The sequence below is a fragment of the Peromyscus leucopus genome, chromosome 11 (genome assembly GCF_004664715.2).
Source record: "Peromyscus leucopus breed LL Stock chromosome 11, UCI_PerLeu_2.1, whole genome shotgun sequence".
Classification (NCBI taxonomy): Eukaryota; Metazoa; Chordata; class Mammalia; order Rodentia; family Cricetidae; genus Peromyscus; species Peromyscus leucopus.
The window spans coordinates 44,659,667-44,679,319 of record NC_051072.1 but is presented as its reverse complement, the minus strand read 5'-3'; the positions used below and the strand labels follow the sequence as shown (position 1 = coordinate 44,679,319).

Genomic DNA, 19,653 nt, shown 5'->3' with positions numbered 1-19,653 from the left:
GGGTGGTGAAGATAGGGGAGAGCTGGCAGGGTGACCAGCCCAGCTACCACCCAGGCCCAGAACCAGGGCTGAGTGAGCCCACCCCAACATCTGCCTCATTTATAAACTGTTGGAGCATGTGAAGGGGACGAACCTACAGATCCCAAACTGCAGGATCTCCATGACAAAGGACAACAGGGTATCTGAGAGGAGCCTCAGTGAGAGCCCATTGTCCGTGGTGTAGCAGAGGCCGAACCAATGAACATTTGTGAGTACACATGAAAGGACTGAAGGGTTAACTGTGTGACTCGATGACCACACCACAGCTTCCATGACAAGATTCTTCTTTTTGTTTGCATTTTGTTTTGTTTTTGTTTGTTTTTTTTTTTTTTTTTGCTTTGTTTTGTTGTTTTACTTTATTTGGTTTTTCTTTACAGTTTTGTTTTGTTTTTGGGAGGAGGTTGCATGGGTGGAAGGCAGATGGGGGAGGGAGAGATGGGTGGGATTGGGATGCATGATGTGTGATCTGCAAAAATCAATGAAAGTTAAAAAAAAAAGTTAACCAATTCTGGTCTGCTGTTGAGTGTCTGTGAGATGTGTGTTGTTATGTGTACACTAACACATACACCCACCCATACAATGATTTTGAAAACAACCAAAAATGGTTATCCTGTGGAACTAGAAAAAATCATCCTGAGTGAGGTAACCCAAACCCAGAAAGACAGTCATGGTATGTACTCACTCATAGGTGGATTCTAGATATAAAATAAAGAACAATCAGACCACAACCCATAGAACCATAGAGGCTATATATATATAGCATGGAGGTCCCTAGGACGACTGTGGCTTATAATAAATTTCAGTTTTACTCAATTATTGAAAAAAAAAATAGTCAAATGAATGGAAACACATGAACTATGAACCAAAGGCTGAGGGGCCCCCAGCTGGATCAGGCCCTCTGAATAGGTGAGACAGTTGATTGGCTTGATCAGTTTGGGAGGCAACTAGGCAGTGGGACCAAGTCCTGTGCTCATTGCATGAGTTGCTGTTTGAAACCTGGAGCTTATGCAGGGACACTTGGCTCAGTCTGGGAGGAAGGGACTAGACCTGCCTGGACTGAGTCTACCAGGTTGATCGCAGTCCTCGGGGGAGGACTTGTCCTGGAGGAGGTGGGAATGGGGGTAGGCTGGGGGTAAGGGGAGGGGGTGGGAGGGGGAGAATAGGGAAACCCATGGCTGATATGTAGAACTAAATGGTATTGTAAAATAAAATATATACATTAAAAAAAAAAGAAAAAAAAAGAAAAAAAATGGTTATCCTGTGTTAAGAAGTAATCAGGTTCCAGGAAGGGGACCTGAATTGTTTCAGAGAAGGCTTCTCTGTTGACTAAGCACCCAGGGAAGACTGTAGTTGACTATGATTAATTTAACTGAATTTCTATACAAAGTATTATGAAAATCCCCAAGTCCTGAAACCAACAGTATTTTCCAGACTGAATTAGTAAACCGTTGCCCAGGGGCTCTAGCCAGCAGGTGCTGTTGGATTCCTGCTGTTGTGCCCAACTGGCAGAATTCATCTGCTTCCAGAGCCAAAGACATCCGATACATGGCCCTTCACAAAAAGACACCTGGTAGACAGAAAGCCTCAAAATTGGAGCTTGTTGAAAACAAAAGCTGACAGTTAACTTAAAGGACATGAAATATGTGTAGAAAATAGAGAAATGTCCTGTTCATTTAAAATATAATTCACGGGGCTGGAGAGATGGCTCAGAGGTTAAGAGCACTGACTGCTCTTCCAGAGGTCCTGAGTTCAAATCCCAGCAACCACATGGTGGCTCACAACTATCTGTAATGAGATCTGGCTCCCTCTTCTGCATACATAATAAATAAATAAATCTTTAAAAAAATAAAATATAATTCATAAGATAAAAACTAGTGTTTTTTGCAACAAATATTTAATATTTAACTGTTTTACAGAAAACAAATTTAAATAACATATACTTATTTTTACTACTGATCATTTCACAAAGCTGACAAAATACAGAGAGCAGTTCTGTGATTAACAAGAAATTTAACATTGGGAATTTTCTTCAGGCTTCCACTTGCACGGCTGACGAGACCACACAGACTTGCGCAATGTCATCATATTCGTAGGTTCTCTTTAAGAATGTGTCAGTGAGTCTTAAGCCAGAGACACTCTGGAGAGAGAGAGAGAGAGAGCGGGGGCACTTCAGTTCTCACTCACTGATAAGTCCTAGAGAAAATACGGCTATCAGAAACGATAATTTAGCCCACCCCGTTGGTTACCCAAAAGAGCACGTACTTGGAGCCCCTGTACTGACGACAGGAGAGTGAGGGCCAGGCAGAGTGAGGAGCTCGGGTGCAGCTTCCCCAGCTGTCTTCCTGAAATCCCACACCAGTGGATGGAACTGGTGTTGCACATTTCCAGGACTAGATCCATCGTCCTTTCACTGCTGAAGCAATCAGAGAGCAGGAATAAATCTTGTTGATTTCCTAAGGAGACACCATCACATTCCTTCTATTTTTCAGTGAGTTTACTTTCTGGGTGTGCGGGAGAACAAAAACCAGAAAAAGAGCAGGGGAAAAACGAGCATGTCGTTATTTGACTTAGGATGGAATGAAGGAGCCAGGGACCACCAGGGAGTTAACAGCAGGATGATCAGGGCCAGCCGCAGCTACATAGCTAGTGTGAGGCCAGCCTGGGCTATACGGAGGTACTGTTCCAAATGAAAACAAACAAAAAGACGGAGTAAGGATGATGAGGCATGGCATGCTCCAGGCTCACGGAAGCCTCACAACAGCCTGCCGCTGAGGTGGTTTTCCAGTTGTTAGTGACCAGGGTTCCTGCTGCCCGAGAGCCACTGGCCTTGTCTTTTCTCTAGACTTCAGACATTCGAATCTCATTCTATTGCTATGCCTCTTACTCTTACTCTTTGTACCGGGAACTCCACAGGAAAGAAGGACAACCTAAGTCTGTTTAGTCCTTTTGACAAACACTCCCTTCTTGGCATGCAGCTAACAGGAAGTGACCGGCAGGATGCAGAAGTAAAGACCATTAACGCTTCCTGTGTTCCCAGGAAGTCTCTCTCCTGAACGCCGGGACTACTAGGTCAGCTTACACATGCTCAGTTTTAAAGTTTTCACAAAATTATGCTAGAAGGCTCCAGAAGACCAGATTCCTAGTCTATCACCATTACATTCAGTTCTTCAGCTTTTGTATGTCTTAGGATTTGGCTCCTATTTTACTATTTACTTAGAATTTAACTTACATATTGAAAATGTATTTGCTTTTACATGTTTCTGTCTCCCTAACGAACACTAGAAATGCCCTGTGTTAGAGACCATTCTAGATGCACACACAACGCGATTTCCTCAGTAAATTCTGTAAAAACCTAGTAAGTTTTTTATTCTAACCTTGGTTTGTTTGTTTATTTATTTCATGTATGTGTGTGTGTGTTTGTGTGTGTGTGTGTGTGTGTGTGCATGTGGGGGTCAGTGGACAACCTGCATGGGTTGGCTCTGTCCCTCTTCCCTATGGGTTCTGGGACTCAGACTTAGGTCATGTTTAGCAGCAAGTGTGCTAACGCACTGAGCCACCCTACCTCTAAGAGTCTGGAGACGAGGTCTCTTGTACTCTGGACTGCCCTCAAGCTCTCTCTGTAGCTGAAGATGACCTTGAACTTTTGGTCTCTTCCCTCTGTTCCTCAAGTGCTGGTGTGACAAGTAGGTGTCACCAGCTAGAGATCCAAGTCAGGGTCCTGGGCTACCCCCCCAACCCCCATCTCCCTTTGTCCCCCACCATAATGTTTTTATAGTGTATGTTGTGTGTCTGTATCCACATGTGTGTGTATTCAGGATCTGATTCTTACAGATGAGGAAATTCAAACTCTTAAGTGGTTTAGAAAACCTAATTGAATCGCTACATTAAAACAAACATCAAAAATTAGATTAAATTTTTTTACAGTACTTTCAGTTAGTCAATAAGCTTTTTTTGACACCCCCCAAAAAAACTCAAAATAAAAATCCCCTGGATGCACCCTACATTTGCACATCTTTGCCCGGAGGTTCACTGAGATCTTAGGGTTGGCAAGCACTATATGTAAACTGAGATCTGCCCCTTCTGAATAATTCACAATCACAGAAAAAAAAAAAAAAAAAACAAACAAAAACTGACTAATTCACAATCCAGATACATGCTTCAAAAAACAAAAAAAAAAAAAAAAAAATACAAACAATACAAGATCATGTCTCAGAACAACAACAAAGTTGTAGTAGTACGTACATAGCAGCTTCATTGAGGATCAGGCATTTCTGTAATTTTGAAGGATATTTCCTATTTCCTTAAAACGAAGGACTGGAACAAGTGTGAGAGTAAAGCGATTATGCAGCTTTACTAAAAGGGGTTCACCCCTGCAACACTACTGCAATACCCAACTCATAACATAGATAAGAGCAAGACAGCTTTGCTGGGATATAATTCTTATGCTGCCATTTGCTTCTCCTGTTTACTGCCAAAACGGCTTAACGGCTGGCTGTGGTGGTGGATGCCTCTAACCCATCACTCCAGGACACAAAGGCCAGTGAATCGCTATGAACTTGACACCAGCCTGGTCTACACAGCGGGCCCAGGCAAGCCAAGGCTACACAGTGAGAGCCTGTCTCAAAAACAAAACAGAAACCTTTAGCCTGTATTCATTCCTATCACTCAGAAGGCAAGATGACTACAAGTTCAAGGTCAACCTGGACTATATAACAAGACTGTCTTAGAGAACACTACCAAAGAAAATAGACAATAGACAAAAATCAGAGTCATTTTTCCAGCCTATAAATCCCTCTTAAGTTTACACCCACATTTCTTCTTGTTAATATTAAAGATATGGCTCAGGTTCAAGCATCAGAGAAATGTATCTGAGTATTCTTAAACTGTGTCATCCCATAAGAACCTGCCAGCTCATTCTTTAGTACTGTGAAATTTGAAGGAAGTATAAATGTGGCTTTTTCTAGCTCTCTTCCATAGACTGTCAATAAGTAATACCCACGACGTTATGATTAATGAATGAGATAAGAATACAGGAAGTAAACACTAGGACCTCAGATATATATAAACATCACTACCAGTGTTATAGTATTCAGTTTAAGAAGGGATAGGATATATTAAAGTCACACGCCTGTAATCTCAGCAATGTGGTGGCAGAGGCAGGCAGATCTCTAGCATGGTCTACAGAGTGAGTTCCAGGATAGCTAGGGCTACACAGAAAGACTCTGTCTCAAAAAACTAAAAGAGGGTAGGGAGATACTGAAAGGATTTGCAAGTACTTTTAGGTGAGGAGAAAGGAGGCCCAGCTGCACACATTGGCATTACCTGCAGTTTGTGATTTTACAGGTAATGTGGAAAGGCTCTTCTAGGTTCACGGTATCTGGGATGGCCTCTAAAGATAGCCTAACATCTCCGTAACCTGGAGCCTGTGAAAAAAAAGTAACACAGTTGAAGTACATCTATTGAAAAACCTTTCGATGTTAATGAAGGTACCATACCAGCACCTTTCCTCAACAGACACAGGTCTCCAAGTTGAGGTTCTGTGAAAATACTGCTGCTCTGCTTAGGTCTCTCTCTCACCTCTTCTGCTGTGAGCTTGGGTGGAACAACCCTGCAGACCTGGACCATTCGTGATATAATTACTCCAGGCTCAGGAGAATTAAGATGAATCTTGCCTCTAGATAAGGAAAGAGTTAGGACTTAGGGTATCTGATCTCAAAGGGTCTAAGTTGCTGTGGGATGTTGCTCTGTATGCTGTGAATATTTGTTGCTCTGATTGGTTGATAAATAAAACGCTGATTGGCCAGCAGCCAGACAGGAAGTATAGGTGGTGCAAGCAGACAAGAAGAATTCTAGCAAGAGGAAGGCAGAGTCAAAAGTCACCAGCCAGACACAGAGGAAGCAAGATGACAAAGCAGAACTGAGAAAAGGTACCAAGCCACATGGCTAAACATAGATAAGAATTCTGGGTTAATTTAAGTATAAGAGCTAGTCAGTAATAAGCCTGAGCTAATGGCCGAGCAATTATAATTAATATTAAGCCTCTATGTGATTATTTTATAAAAGGCTGTGGCACTGTGGGTGAGAGATTTGTCCCGACTGCAGGCCAGGCGGGACACAGGAAATCTTCCCTTAATATAATTAATATTAAACCTCTATGTGATTATTTTATAAAACGCTGTGGCACTGTGGGTGAGAGATTTGTCCTGACTGCAGGCCAGGCGGGACACAGGAAATCTTCCTACTACACTCAGTCCCAGACCAGCCAGGGCTATATAGTAATACCTTGTCTCAAAACAATCACAAGAAAGGCATAAATAGTAGGCAAGTGCTGTAAGTCTATGAAGTTCAGAACACTGCCTAGAATACCTCAATGTAATGTGAGCCAGATAAACAGTGGGCATGACTTAGGAAAGATAAGAATAGCTGATAAGCAGCTATCTTGAGTCCTATTTGGTGAAGTTAAAAACAAAAAAACAAAACAAAAACAAAAACCATATACTAAAGAGAAACCAACATCTGATTGAACATTTCCATGAATCTCAACACTAGGTTTCTACCCAGGGATCAACAAAACTATTAGTATTTTCTAGAAATCTGAGTGACTTTATGGTGCTCTGCTTTTCAGTGGCAAGCTGTAATACCTGTGTCCTCTGCGCACCCAACCCCGCCCTGAAGTGCTTTCTAGGCTCACCATTCTTTGAAGCTGGCTGGTCTGTAATCTTCCCCTTTCACCTAGGTTTGTTTTCCACACTATGTCCAGTTTTCCAATGACCGTCACTCCTTTAATGATGCCAGCTTTTTCTGCAAACTCCTTCTTGGGCTTTAGGCAGTATAAGTACTGCCGTGTATCCATTGGCTGCAAATATCCTCTGGATCCAAATGTAGATACACTGGCAGGTGTAGAAACAGACAGAAAAGAATCTGTTAGCATCTTTCTGAAGGAAGAACTATTCACGTGGCTAATTCTTTTTGTTTGTTTGTTTGTTTGTTTTTTTAGACAAAGTTCCTTTGTGTAGCCCTGGCTGTCATGGAACTTGCTTGGTAGACCAGGCTGGACTCCAACTCACAGAGATCTGCTTCCCGAGTGCTACAGGTGTGTACCACCATGCCTGGCTCACACGGTTAATTCTTTTGGCTAGGAATTGGATGATTTATTGCACAGAGATCTAGGAGTTTCAACCCAAATGAAAAGGAATGTCTGCCTGGTGAGACAGTGAGTTCAAGGCCAGCTTGGGCAACTTAGTAAGACTGTCTCAAAGCAAAAGAGTGAAAAAGAGGCTTGGGGCTATCGCAGTGGTCAGCACTTGCCTCGAATGTGAAGCACTGGGTCAGTCCCCAGTACCACCCTCCCACCAAAAAGGAAGGGGCAGGGCAGAGAGAAACTAACTTATAAACAGAGCAATATATGTTATTCTGCTTCTCTGTGTGGAGCTGGGGACAGGTAGACCAGGCTGGACTCCAACTCACAGAGATCTGCCTCCTGAGTGCTACAGGTGTGTACCACCATGCCTGGCTCACACGGTAATCTGAAGAATGATGATTATTGCAAGAATCTAGGTGTGGTACATGCAGGGCAAGTGCTAAACCATTGAGCTGCACTGCCACCCTTGAGATATACCATTCAATCTCAGTAGTTGCTTTCAAATGAATGAAGAATGGAAAGTTGTTTTCTCAGTGAAAGTAGAGGAGACTATCAACTTTTCTGTATCTCTCCACCACACAAACTTTTTATTACTAGGAGTCACTAGGAATCATTATTACTAGGAAAGTCAGGGACTCTCTCCAGCTATTATTTCCTCATTTACACTAATAATGCATTTATTTATTCCTTCTCTCCAAAGTAGCTATAGAAAGACAATGTACACCTTTCACACAATAATTAAAACCATCTACTCTTATGGCCATATCTTCTTATACGTAGATAATTTTTTTCAAATTCACACTCCTCCTATCTTTATTTCCTAATATCTTCTCTACTACCCTCCCCATGTTTCAGTTTTATCACTTGCAGGATAATAATGATAGTTTCAGATTTATCTGGATGAAATATGAAAGTTAGAGACTAAGAGCAGCTGGGCAGTGGTGGTACAACACACCTTTATTGCCAGGACTCATGGAAGAGGCAGGTGAATCTGAGTTCAGGCCAGTCTGGTCTACAGAGCTACACAAAGAAACCCTGTCTTGGGAAGAGGACGGGGGAGAGAGCAAGGGGAGGGAGGGAGAAGAAGAGAGGAGAGGAGAGACAGCAGAGAGAGGGGGAGAGAGAGGAGAGAAAGGAGAGAGAGAGAGAGAGAGAGAGAGAGAGAGAGAGAGAGAGAGAGAGAGAGAGAGAGAGAGAGAGAGAGAACAGTGAAACACAAGATGGGAAAAGATGAGGCTCTTTGTGTTTCTGTAGAGGCAAGTACAGTAGGTGTGAACTCTTCAGCAGTGGCAGACATGCCGTTATGCACTTGTCCAATGTTACAGTGTGTACGTCACACACATAGACTTCAACTGTGGACTTTTGCTTGTTCTAAGAACATTGGCCTACCAATCGTAACATGTGCCACATTAATACAGGACAGGAGAGCTGGGTACAATGGTGTATGATGATGCTCCTGGGGAAGTTGGGGCACAAGGCTAGCTTGAGCCTAGCCTGGCAACATGCAGAGAGCCTGGCTCTAAAACAAACAAACAAATAAAAGACACATAAAAAAACAAAAGCCAAAAGGAGAAACTGATCAGGGAAGAAAACTTATGGGACTTCTACTTTCTCATTACGTTTTTGATTCATCTAAAGCTTCTCTGAAAATTATGTCCACCGACTATTTTAAAACAAAATCCAAATCTACTAGAGTAGGGGACATCAGAAAAGCCTGCATCTTTCCAAGGAATAGCAAACATTTCATATTTACCACTCCCCAGCTTGGGTCACGGAATTCAATTCTGTTACGTTGTACATTATCGACGGCTCCAGTGACACTTTCTCCATAAACATGGGTGAGGTTGTAATGTTCTGGATTTGGGCTTCAAGAAAGACTTCATCAGTCTGAGGACATGGAAAAAAAATCCACCAAAATGTCATGGTATTTAAAGTATTTACCTTAATGAAAATAAATTATTTATTTATATGAAAAAATATTAACCACAAATGTGATTAGTTCATGCCTGCAAATCAAAATTATCACAATTAATGCAAGAAAAGAAATCTTCATCCTAACATAATAAACAGGAGCAAAGTGAGGTGTTAGTCAACAGGTACCCTGCCAAACAATGGATGTGGGATAACTAGGATATATTTTATAGAATCCAAAAGTATGTATTTAACTAGTATTTCAGTAACAATGAAAACACCAAATCTGATGTTAAAATGGTAGGAGGAACTTCAGTGTGATGGGCTCACTCAGACAGAGCTAAGGGAAGATTACCTGGTCTCCATTCGACTATTCCAGCATAGTGTAACTAATGTGTAATTAATTCAACTGAGACAGTGACCACTAGCTATGAATAATCTGTTTTTATATCCTTTAGGGTGTAACTTTTTCAATTAAAGCAATTCAGAAGTAGTCTGAGTCACTTCTTGGTTCATTTGATATGGATATTTAAGGTTGAAACAAGAGTATGGGAAGTGGCCTAATGACATTTCAGCTTCTAAATTAGTCACACTGAAGTTTTCTGTGGACTTTGACAATTCAAAATGACATCATTCATTTCAGTCAGTGGGTAACTTGTTTAATTTACAAAAACATTGAATTCCCTGGTTATTTCTGTTAAACATCCTGAATTTTATGCCTCTTGGTTCAGGGTCTCCTTTGAGTGACTGACTGAAGAATAAATGCTATGTCAAGGGTATTCAGTAGTTACATTCCCCCCACCCCCAAAAGTTTCAGTTATAAAACTTGGAAATTAACTATGCCCTCAAATTGGGGAATTATGAGCTTTTTATGTGCTGAAGTCACAAAAAGGACAATAATGTAAAATATGATGAATTCATAATTTAATGTGCCTAAAACAGATTCCTTGGCCTTTTAGACATGTGCTCAAAGGAAAATGTTAGTTAGTACAAGGATTTTTTAAAACAATCTACCTTTTTTGTTTTTGTGTTTTGAGACAGAGCATCTCTATTAGCTCTGTCTGTACTGGAACTATGTTGACAAGGCTGGCCTCCAACTTACAGAGATCTGCCTGCTTCTGTCTTCCAATTGCTGGTGAGTAAAGGTCTGTACCACACCTGGCTAAAACAATGTGCTACTGAAACTCATCATTTGATTACTTTTTTTTTTGTTTTTTTTTGAGACAGAGTTTCTCTGTGTAACAGTCCTGGCTGTCCTGGAACTCACTTTGCAGACCAGGCTGGCCTTGAACTCACAGAGATCCATCTGCCTCTGCCTCCCAAGTGCTGGGATCAACAGTGTGAGCCACCACACCCAGCTCAATTACGTTTTATTAGGAAAATAAGTGAATATATCCCATAAATCCATTGCTCTTAAAATAACCCAAGGCCCACATTTCAATTTTTAAAATGCAATTCTCTGTACAAACTGATGAACAGCTTAGATAAAATGAAAGGAAGACAGCATAATGGAAAATCAAGTTAGTGTGAACAGTTAGTACGAAGTAATTTGACATCTGAAAAATGAGGTCGAGAATTTAGTGCTAAGGCTGCCAATGCTGTTACTGCACATGGACACAATAAGCAGATGCTGCCTATTGTGACGAGAACGTTGAAAACATGAATTTGGCCAGTGTGGGACGTTTGCTTCTCTTTTGCTTGTGTTTGTCAAAAGGCCAGCTTTACCAGACTTTACCCAGATGTAAAACCACTGTGCCTCTCAGAATGAATTTCAACTGTACATTCTATGTAAGGAATGAAAGGTAACTGGATATTTCACAGCAAAATATCGAAAATAGCAAGGATAAAGATAATGAGATTATATGTTTCTTCTAAAAAACACCCCAAAAAACAGAAAATGAGAATGCAATCGTCTCAATGTGACAATTTAATTTTTAATCTCACAAACAATTTAAAAAGTATGCTCAAATTGTATATTTTCTGTCTGAAGTCACAGATCTAGAATTCACAACTAACTGTTTTTCCACTATGTTTTATAGAGAGATTAATTAGGCAAAGTCAAAAGGGGGTGAGAAAAGCATATAAATTTATAATAAAAAATGAAATTACCACAGAACTGAGGTCACTCTAATGGAAAAATAAAAAAGAAAAATTAGAAAAATCAGAGTTAAATGTTAAAGAAAAAGAATAACTTTAAAATAAAATGCATATCTGCATTTTTTTTACGTACTAAAGACAGCATTAGTAAACAAGAAAGTAAACAGGAAGCAACATACAGAAATATGGCAAACTACTTTTCTAGAGGGTAAAATTGCTACGTTAAATGACAATGGAACAGAGAAGAGCACTGTGGCTGAATATCTAAACAAGAACAAACAGGGAAGGGCACAGTGAGGGTGGAGTCTGCCCACTGTCCTGCGTGCCCACCCGTTACCTGCGCCCCCCTCTCCTGTGACACCATTTACCTGCGGCCCGTTCTCCTGTGACACCCTGTACAGTCACCCTCCTGTGACACCCTCCTGTGACACTCTCCTGTGACACCCTCCTGTGACACCCTCCTGTGACACTCTCCTGTGACACTCTCCTGTGACACTCTCCTGTGACACTCTCCTGTGACACTCTCCTGTGACACTCTCCTGTGACACTCTCCTGTGACACCCTCCTGTGACACTCTCCTGTGACACCCTCCTGTGACACTGTCCTGTGACACTCTCCTGTGACACTCTCCTGTGACACCCTCCTGTGACACTCTCCTGTGACACTCTCCTGTGACACTCTCCTGTGACACCCTCCTGTGACACTCTCCTGTGACAGACACTCTCCTGTGACAGACACTCTCCTGTGACACTCTCCTGTGACACCCTCCTGTGACACTCTCCTGTGACACTCTCCTGTGACACCCTCCTGTGACACCCTCCTGTGACACCCTCCTGTGACACCCTCCTGTGACACTCTCCTGTGACACTCTCCTGTGACACTCTCCTGTGACACCCTCCTGTGACACTCTCCTGTGACACTCTCCTGTGACACCCTCCTGTGACACTCTCCTGTGACAGACACTCTCCTGTGACACCCTCCTGTGACACTCTCCTGTGACACCCTCCTGTGACACTCTCCTGTGACACCCTCCTGGGACACCCTCCTGGGACACTCTCCTGTGACACCCTCCTGTGACACTCTCCTGTGACACTCTCCTGTGACACTCTCCTGTGACACTCTGTGCAGTCACTCTCCTGGGACACTCTCCTGTGACACTCTCCTGTGACACTCTGTGCAGTCACTCTCCTGGGACACTGTCCACCTGTACTCCATTCTCCATACCTCAGGTGGACGTATACTCCACCCCACATTGAGAACAGAACATCATAAAGCTTCTCTTGAATTTACCTAATGCTGGAATCATTTTCTAGAGGAGGATCTTGGGTGATTCAAGTTATCATAAAGTTGCCATAGGTCATATTTCAGGAAATATTGGGATAGACCATTCCAGACAATTCAGTTTATTTTCTTCTTATTGCTATTAGATTTCAGTCTATTATGCATTATGTAAATACATATTTAAAAGTAGACTTATGAAGTCCAATGACAAATGACAACTCCTTCATTAAATGTATAGCTGGTGATAATTTGTCACTGCTATGTTCCTGAAGTGTGACTACACGTCACTGTTTGGGACACAGAGAATCACATATATTGTGGTTATATTATGCAGTTCCCTCCACCAGAGTAAGTGTCCTGGGGCTAGGGAAGATACCTGCTTACATTATTTCACTTCCACACTTGACACAGAGATTTGAACCCAGCAGGTGACAAATGTCTGACTCCTAGCTACTAATTTCTGTGTCTTCCTGCAAGACTTTCCCAGCTTAGAAAACTACAGCAAAAGTTTTCATGAAACCAGTTCTTTTGATGATTCACATTAGCATGATCAGATACAGTATCAAAACATGTTTGACATGTTTGAAATGTTACAAATCAGTCATTCTCGATGATGTGCTTTACTAAGTACTTGAAATACACCATTTGACTCACGCTGTTTGCTGAGCAGTATTTGTTGGTCTAACTTGTGATTTTGAGAAACTTTTAGGCCATGGAGCCTTTTTCCACTCTTTGTGTCTGCTGACGTGCTGTAGACTGCTCCAGCTCCCTACCCCATTGCTGCTGGATGGACTGTTGTAAGTCATTCTGTTATTGTATGCATGTCTCCCTTTCCTCTAATAGGTATTCACAGGTTAGGATCCTTTACTGTGACAGCTGAACAAGTCTGGCTACAACACGCGTGTGCTTTATACTAAACAACAGTGTAACAGGGTTGCACATTTCCGATCACCACCTGGTGTGAGTAAAAGATACAATCTCCATGACAAAATTCTGCATTTGAGTAATTCTTAATCTGTCCTAGAGATTTTGAGGGGTAAAAGGACTTTTTCATAAGAAGAGTCCTCATTTTTTCAAGCCAGGGTCTCACCCTGTCTCTGGGTGACCTCTGGCTCAGCGCAGCTGGCCTCGTTCACCACCCACCCGCTTAGCATCCCAACTGAGTGATCACAAGCAGGTGCGGCCACTCCTTAGCTAGCATCTCACTTTCTACAGCTCTGGGGGTAATAGAGAATTTTTTGGGGAAAATCCAAACAAATAATCCAAATAAAAAAATCCTTTCTCTTAGGGTCAGTCCCACTTAATTTTTCTCTATGCTAAAGAACAGATCATGTCCTACTCTTACTCAAGTTATTTCTTTCTCCAGTTTTGCTCAACACGGCTCTCCCAGTAAGCTTTTAAGCCACTCGTGGCCTGGCTCTACTTGGTGCACTCACTTCCCAGGGGGGACCTGTTGCACTTCTCTTCGTGTGGATACTGAGTCTATGCCCGCCACTGGAATCTTGTAACATCCAGAAAGTCACTGCGAATATTTAGGAGATTGCTAGTGATTGATGGCCACACCACCTGGTACCACTGCTATGGAGGACTGTCGGGCAGTTGTTTAACACAAGGGGTGAATGTCCCAGAATATCATGAGAGTAGAAATTGAGACACGCTGATCGTATGTAGGTGGAAACTAGAAGAGTAAGAGGCACTTGAACGAAATTTACTTCCTACTGGAATTTAGGCTTATTGTCACAAATAGTTCAGTCATATCAGCAGTTTATAACATGACAGGAAATGTAACACCTCTGATTTTCAGTCAAGATTTCAATGTTTAATTTGAAATCTTATTAAGTGCCCAACACTTACCTCTGCATTGTAAAATTTGGTTTTCACATCCAGTGGTTTGAGAACCTAGTTAAAACAAAGCACATCAATCAGGAAATTCAGATTTGACTCTTTTTGTTTGTTTTAGATCACAGGCTTTAATGACTCAAAGTCATGTCTAATTTTAATTGTTGAAATTTTTTTAGTGTATATGCACTATTCCTGCACAACAATCAATAATTTTTCATTTAAATAATTCTTTGGACACTCCATGATATTTTCAATCATCTTATTTGGGCTTTATATTCATTTTATCCCTTTATATTTTTGTGTTCTGTCTCATCAATAAAACAAGATTTTAGTTTTTAAATCAAATGTTTCATTTTATTATGAAAACATTATACTGGTGATGATAATTTATGTTTGAACTTAACTTGGTCTAACTTTTCAACACCAGTTTATAAATGAGCCACAGAAGTGAGCTATTTGAGTTATTTGAAACATGTTTTCCCCCAGAAAAGAAGGAATAATTATACTTCCAGAAAGACAAAAGCCAGTTGGAAACGACTTTATCTCTGCCATATTCAATACCTGAAACTTGAAGAATTTCCTAAAGTACATTTTTTCTCCACCCTGAGTTGTATAGCTCACAGCACACACCAAGCTGAAACAGAAAGATGTCTTAATATTCTGGAATCATTTCCCATCTCACTTCTTAATAATAAACAACATATTTCAACTGTACTTTTAAATGTAAAAAAGATTATGTCAACAATGTGAAACTGTATCTAAATGAGATTATAGCAGGAAAAAAAGTTTCAGTATATACATCTATAAATACATGAACAAGAAAATTCACTTTAAGAAAATGAGATGGGGGGGGGCTGGAGATGACTCAGTGGTTAAGAGTTCCTACGGTTCTGGCAGAGGACATGGGTTTAATGCTCCACTCACAGGGCTGCTCACAATAGCCCGCTTGACTCCAGTTCCAGGGGATCTGACACCCTCTATGGTCTCCAATGGCTCGTACACACACCTAATGTAGTAACAATATTTACAGTCTCACACACATACATATAAATAAAAACAAAGTAAAAAATAGATACTGAGTCCTTTTGGAATAGGAACTTCAAATTCTTCCTTTGGAAGTAGAATATGTTCCAAAATAATTTCCAGAATAAGCATGTCTGATGGGGAAAAAAGAGTTCATTTGCACTAGAAAAATATGCATCTTAAAAGGAAATCTGGGGTAGAGTTATCATGATATTATTGGTATAATACTATGTACAAATTTTAACCAAAACACTAGGAAAGCTAGGTGTGGTGGCGCATGCCTTTAATCCTAGCACTTGGGAGGCAGAGGGTGAGGCAGGGAGATCTCTGAGTTCCAGGCCAGTCATGGATACACAGTGAATCTCAACAAAACAAAACCCATTAAAATAATCAAAAAGTTGGTATAAATACTTCTAATAACACGATAAGATGGCTAAATTGTTAATATACAAAGGGTTCTTCTAACTCAATCAACAAAGTATAAATGTGTCACTCAAAATATGAGGAAAAGAATGTATATCCAGATTATGAAAATACATAGATATGCTACAATCCTATAAACAGTTAATAAAAATGTGAAGTGGTAAGTCACATACATAGCCCAGAAACCTACATAATGAAACAACCATTTTCAATCTTACAAGGTTTGGCAAGAATCCCTTAGGTTAGTGATGGTTAGAGAAACTTAGTTTCTTTTCTTTTCTTTTTTTTTTTTTTTTTTTGAGACAGGGTTTCTCTGTGTAGTTTTGGTGCTTGTCCTGGATCTCACTCTGTATACCAGGCTGGCCTCGAACTCACAGAGAACTCACAGAGAACTCACAGAGATCTGCCTGCCTCTGCCTTCCTGAGTGCTGGGGTTAAAGACGTGTGCCACCACAGCCCAGCTGAAACTTAGTTTCTTTACATTACCAGAGGGTGAAAGGAATTTAGAAACAATGCTTTCCTTTAAAGCCTCAAGAATGTTGATGTAGTCCCACAGAATATCTACTTCAAGACTTCCCAGGCAATATTGGACTACTCATTATTTTATTGTTTGTAGTAGCAAAAACTGAAAATATACTGTGACATTAGTGTAAACAAACCACATTGACCAAACACCTAAGAGGCAGTCATTTAGAAAATCATGTTGTCAAGGACACTGAGTGATGTTGAATAATAATCACAGAAAATTGAAAAAGATAAAAGCTTGAGTAATGTTATTTATATATATTACTATGCACATATATAAAAATATACATATTTATATATCTTTATATGCATATAAATGACTTGGAAATACGTGAATCTTTTAGTAGCTCTACACAGCTTGGTATAAATATATAACTTATATGCATATAGACTTATATGCATATAAAATGACTGGGAAATATTTTTTTAGTAGCTCTACAGAGCTTGGTAATGTTGGGTAATTTAATTTCTCCTTTATACTGGTACCTTATACTGATGATAGGAGCTAGAAAGCAAGTTGATCAAAATATAATACCAGAGCTGGGTATGATGGCATATGCCTCTAATACTAGTAGGGGAGGCTGAGTGTGGTGATATATTGTGTACCCCAATAAAGCTTGCATGGGGATCAGAGGACAAAGCCAGCCATTATATTAAACATAGAGGTCAGGCAGTGGTAGCACATGCCTTTAATCCTAGAATTCTTTGGGAGGCAGAGATCCACCTGGATCTCTGTGACTTCAAGGCCACACTGGAAACAGAGCCAGATGTGGTGGCACACACCTTTAATCCCAGCTCTAGGAAGGAAGGAAGATGGCAGGGCACAGAAAGGTATATAAGTCGTGAGTAATTAGCAACTCATATTACAGCTGAGGCAGGAGGATCAGATTAGTTACATATCAAGTTTAAGAGCAATTTGACCAAATAGTGATAACTCCATCTCAACAAAACATAACACCCCCAAACTAGCAAACAAACAAATGCACAAACAACAACAACAACAAAACAAACAAACAAAAAACCAGCAATAAAAACCAAACCAAAACCAAACCCCCCACAACACTTGCCCTGGAAGTGTTCACGGTAGAAGTTCTATAGCACCTACAGGTTTTGAGAGGAGGCTAGAACAAAAATACCACAGCAGCCACAGGGTTTAGAGCAGCCTGGAGCTCTGTGTCTTCTAAAGCAGTTGTTGAGCTCATTTCCTACAGAATGGTGGTGACTCTGCACACCTACTCCAGGAAGCTCAGCTTCAGTCACTGTGAACCACTGTTCTCTGGTATTTCCCCGGGATATACAGACTACACAGACTTCATATTATTTTAACCCTATAGTAACTGTAAAGACAAAAGACAGAAAAAACCAACAGGCTGTGGAAGCCATAGACAAAGGTCAGGACAGCTTCTCTGAGGAAGTCATGCTATTTCTGAGATACGAGAAATGATACAAAATGCCACAAGCAGCTCTTTGTAAGCAAACACGCTTCACACCACAGATGAGTTTGGAGTTAGAAGAGCACTCACATGACCACAGTGTGGAAAGAGAAGGCAAAATGGTATAGGTGGGTGGATTATGGTATAGACACCTTTGAAAAGCATATGTAACATCAGAATTCCCAAAAGTCAACAGGAAAGCTCTCAAAAGCTAGGCGATTAATAAATGGTGGCCCTAGAAATATGGTTTCTAGGCAATTCTAATCCAAAGTTCATAACAATCTCAAAATATATAGTAAAAAGTACCTTCAATAGAGCTGGTGGGAAATCCTCCAATCAAATGATTTGTATTTAATATTGGTTGTGTTACATGCTTTAACAGATAGAATGAGGAGAAGAAAAGGATGATGGAGGCGGAGAGAAGAAGGAGAAATACTCTGAAGACACAGTCAGCGTCCGTGCGGTGACTGGCATAGGGGTGCCGTGGGAGACTGAGAAGCCTAAATCATTTTGGAGGGCTGAAATGTTCTCCTGTTTTCAGACTGAAAAACAGTATTCAGATTCAAATGCATTCACAGGCCAGGAATGCAAAACGTGAGGCTTCCTTATACCTTGTCTTCTTTGGTTCTCTATTTGATTGTCAAGGTAGGATATATACATATACATACATATATATATATAAAATAGAATTTAAAAATACACAAAAAACAAAAAAAGAAACTAAATAAAAAAATGAGTAAAAGCTTTTGAGAAGTAGTAAACTTAATCCTTACATGTGTGTCCCAATTTCCTTTACTTCATGGTGTATGACATCATCAATACAACAATCAGGTTTAAGTTCAGCCACAGCAGCATTGGAGGCCGAAAGGTTTAAACGCTGAGAACTTGTCTGAAGATCCGCCTTGAAAGAAAGAGGGAAGAAGTATCCACATGAGACTGGTTAGACATCTACAGTGTATGGATGGGTGTGGGTGGGAAGGACAGCGGGGAAAGACGGCTGATTGTCTGGGAAGAGGAAGGGGACCAGGGAGCACAGGGAGGCGAGGGGGTTAATGAGGGGTAGTGGTGTGTTTCACATTAAAATACCATAATGGAACCCATTAAAGGGATAACGAGAGAGCACTCATTTCTTGTGGAAATTTTTCTGTGTAACACTCCTGTTTGGAACCGTGGCAAGACTACACAGATACACACTGCACCAAAACCAATGACATCAACCAGGAAGCAGGGAGAGGCCGGGACCAATGCAAACAGTAGCATGAATTTAACAACACCAGAGTGAACACTACAACCGCAGTAGGGGAAAGAGAAGGGACCAAAAGAACTAACGTGAATTTGGAAAACAGAATCTCAGTCAAAAGACAACACAAGTTATACAGGGAATTCGTTTTCATAGGGTTATAAGCTAACGATCTTCAAATGTGTGTACATACCATGATTAGACAAGCATATGTATGGATACACGTGTGTGTGTATATATATATAATATATATGCACATATATATTTAAGTATGTGTATGTATGTGTATAAATGCATGTATGTAGACATACAAGTATTTATATAAATATGTATATGTGTACATATGATTATGGATAACGAGAGATATAGGTTTTCACCCCTGGAGTAAAAAGGTACAAATCAGAAAAACAGGAAGTCTATATTGCTACCTTTCATGCTAGATGTGACTGAATCATCATTATGAACATATGAGGGTTTTTTCCTTTTTCTTTCTTTTCCTTTGAGACAAGAGTCTCATATCGTCCAGGCTAGCCTTGAACTTGCTGTGTAGCTAAGTATGACTCTGAACTTCTGGCTTTCCTGCTTCTACCTCTCCAGTGCTGGGGCTGTAGACATGAGCCATGGTGCCCAGCTTGAACATGTGTTTATTTTTTCTTTAAGATTTTTTTAAGTGGGGTGGTGCGACGCTTTAATCCAGC

The 19,653-nt window shown here is 40.7% G+C and overlaps 1 protein-coding gene across 4 annotated transcripts in view; it reads right to left on the bottom strand.

Moving 5' to 3' along the window:
- Nucleotides 1–1,911: 1,911 nt before the first annotated feature.
- Trappc13 (trafficking protein particle complex 13) overlaps nucleotides 1,912–19,653 on the bottom strand; it is a 33,779-nt gene continuing 16,037 nt past the window's right edge. Inside the window, exons 5-13 of one of the 4 annotated variants that reach the window (XM_028883879.1) lie at nucleotides 18,489–18,616; nucleotides 14,873–14,945; nucleotides 14,324–14,368; nucleotides 11,201–11,218; nucleotides 8,934–9,067; nucleotides 6,731–6,929; nucleotides 5,362–5,462; nucleotides 2,302–2,452; nucleotides 1,912–2,176 (exon numbers count right to left, since the gene is read on the bottom strand). In XM_028883879.1, coding sequence (XP_028739712.1) covers nucleotides 2,069–2,176; nucleotides 2,302–2,452; nucleotides 5,362–5,462; nucleotides 6,731–6,929; nucleotides 8,934–9,067; nucleotides 11,201–11,218; nucleotides 14,324–14,368; nucleotides 14,873–14,945; nucleotides 18,489–18,616 — 957 coding nt within the window. In that variant the 3' untranslated portion in view covers nucleotides 1,912–2,068. The remainder of the gene's footprint in view (nucleotides 2,177–2,301; nucleotides 2,453–5,361; nucleotides 5,463–6,730; nucleotides 6,930–8,933; nucleotides 9,068–11,200; nucleotides 11,219–14,323; nucleotides 14,369–14,872; nucleotides 14,946–18,488; nucleotides 18,617–19,653) is intronic. The other 3 variants (XM_028883883.1, XM_028883885.1, XM_028883890.1) reach the window with 3 other exon arrangements.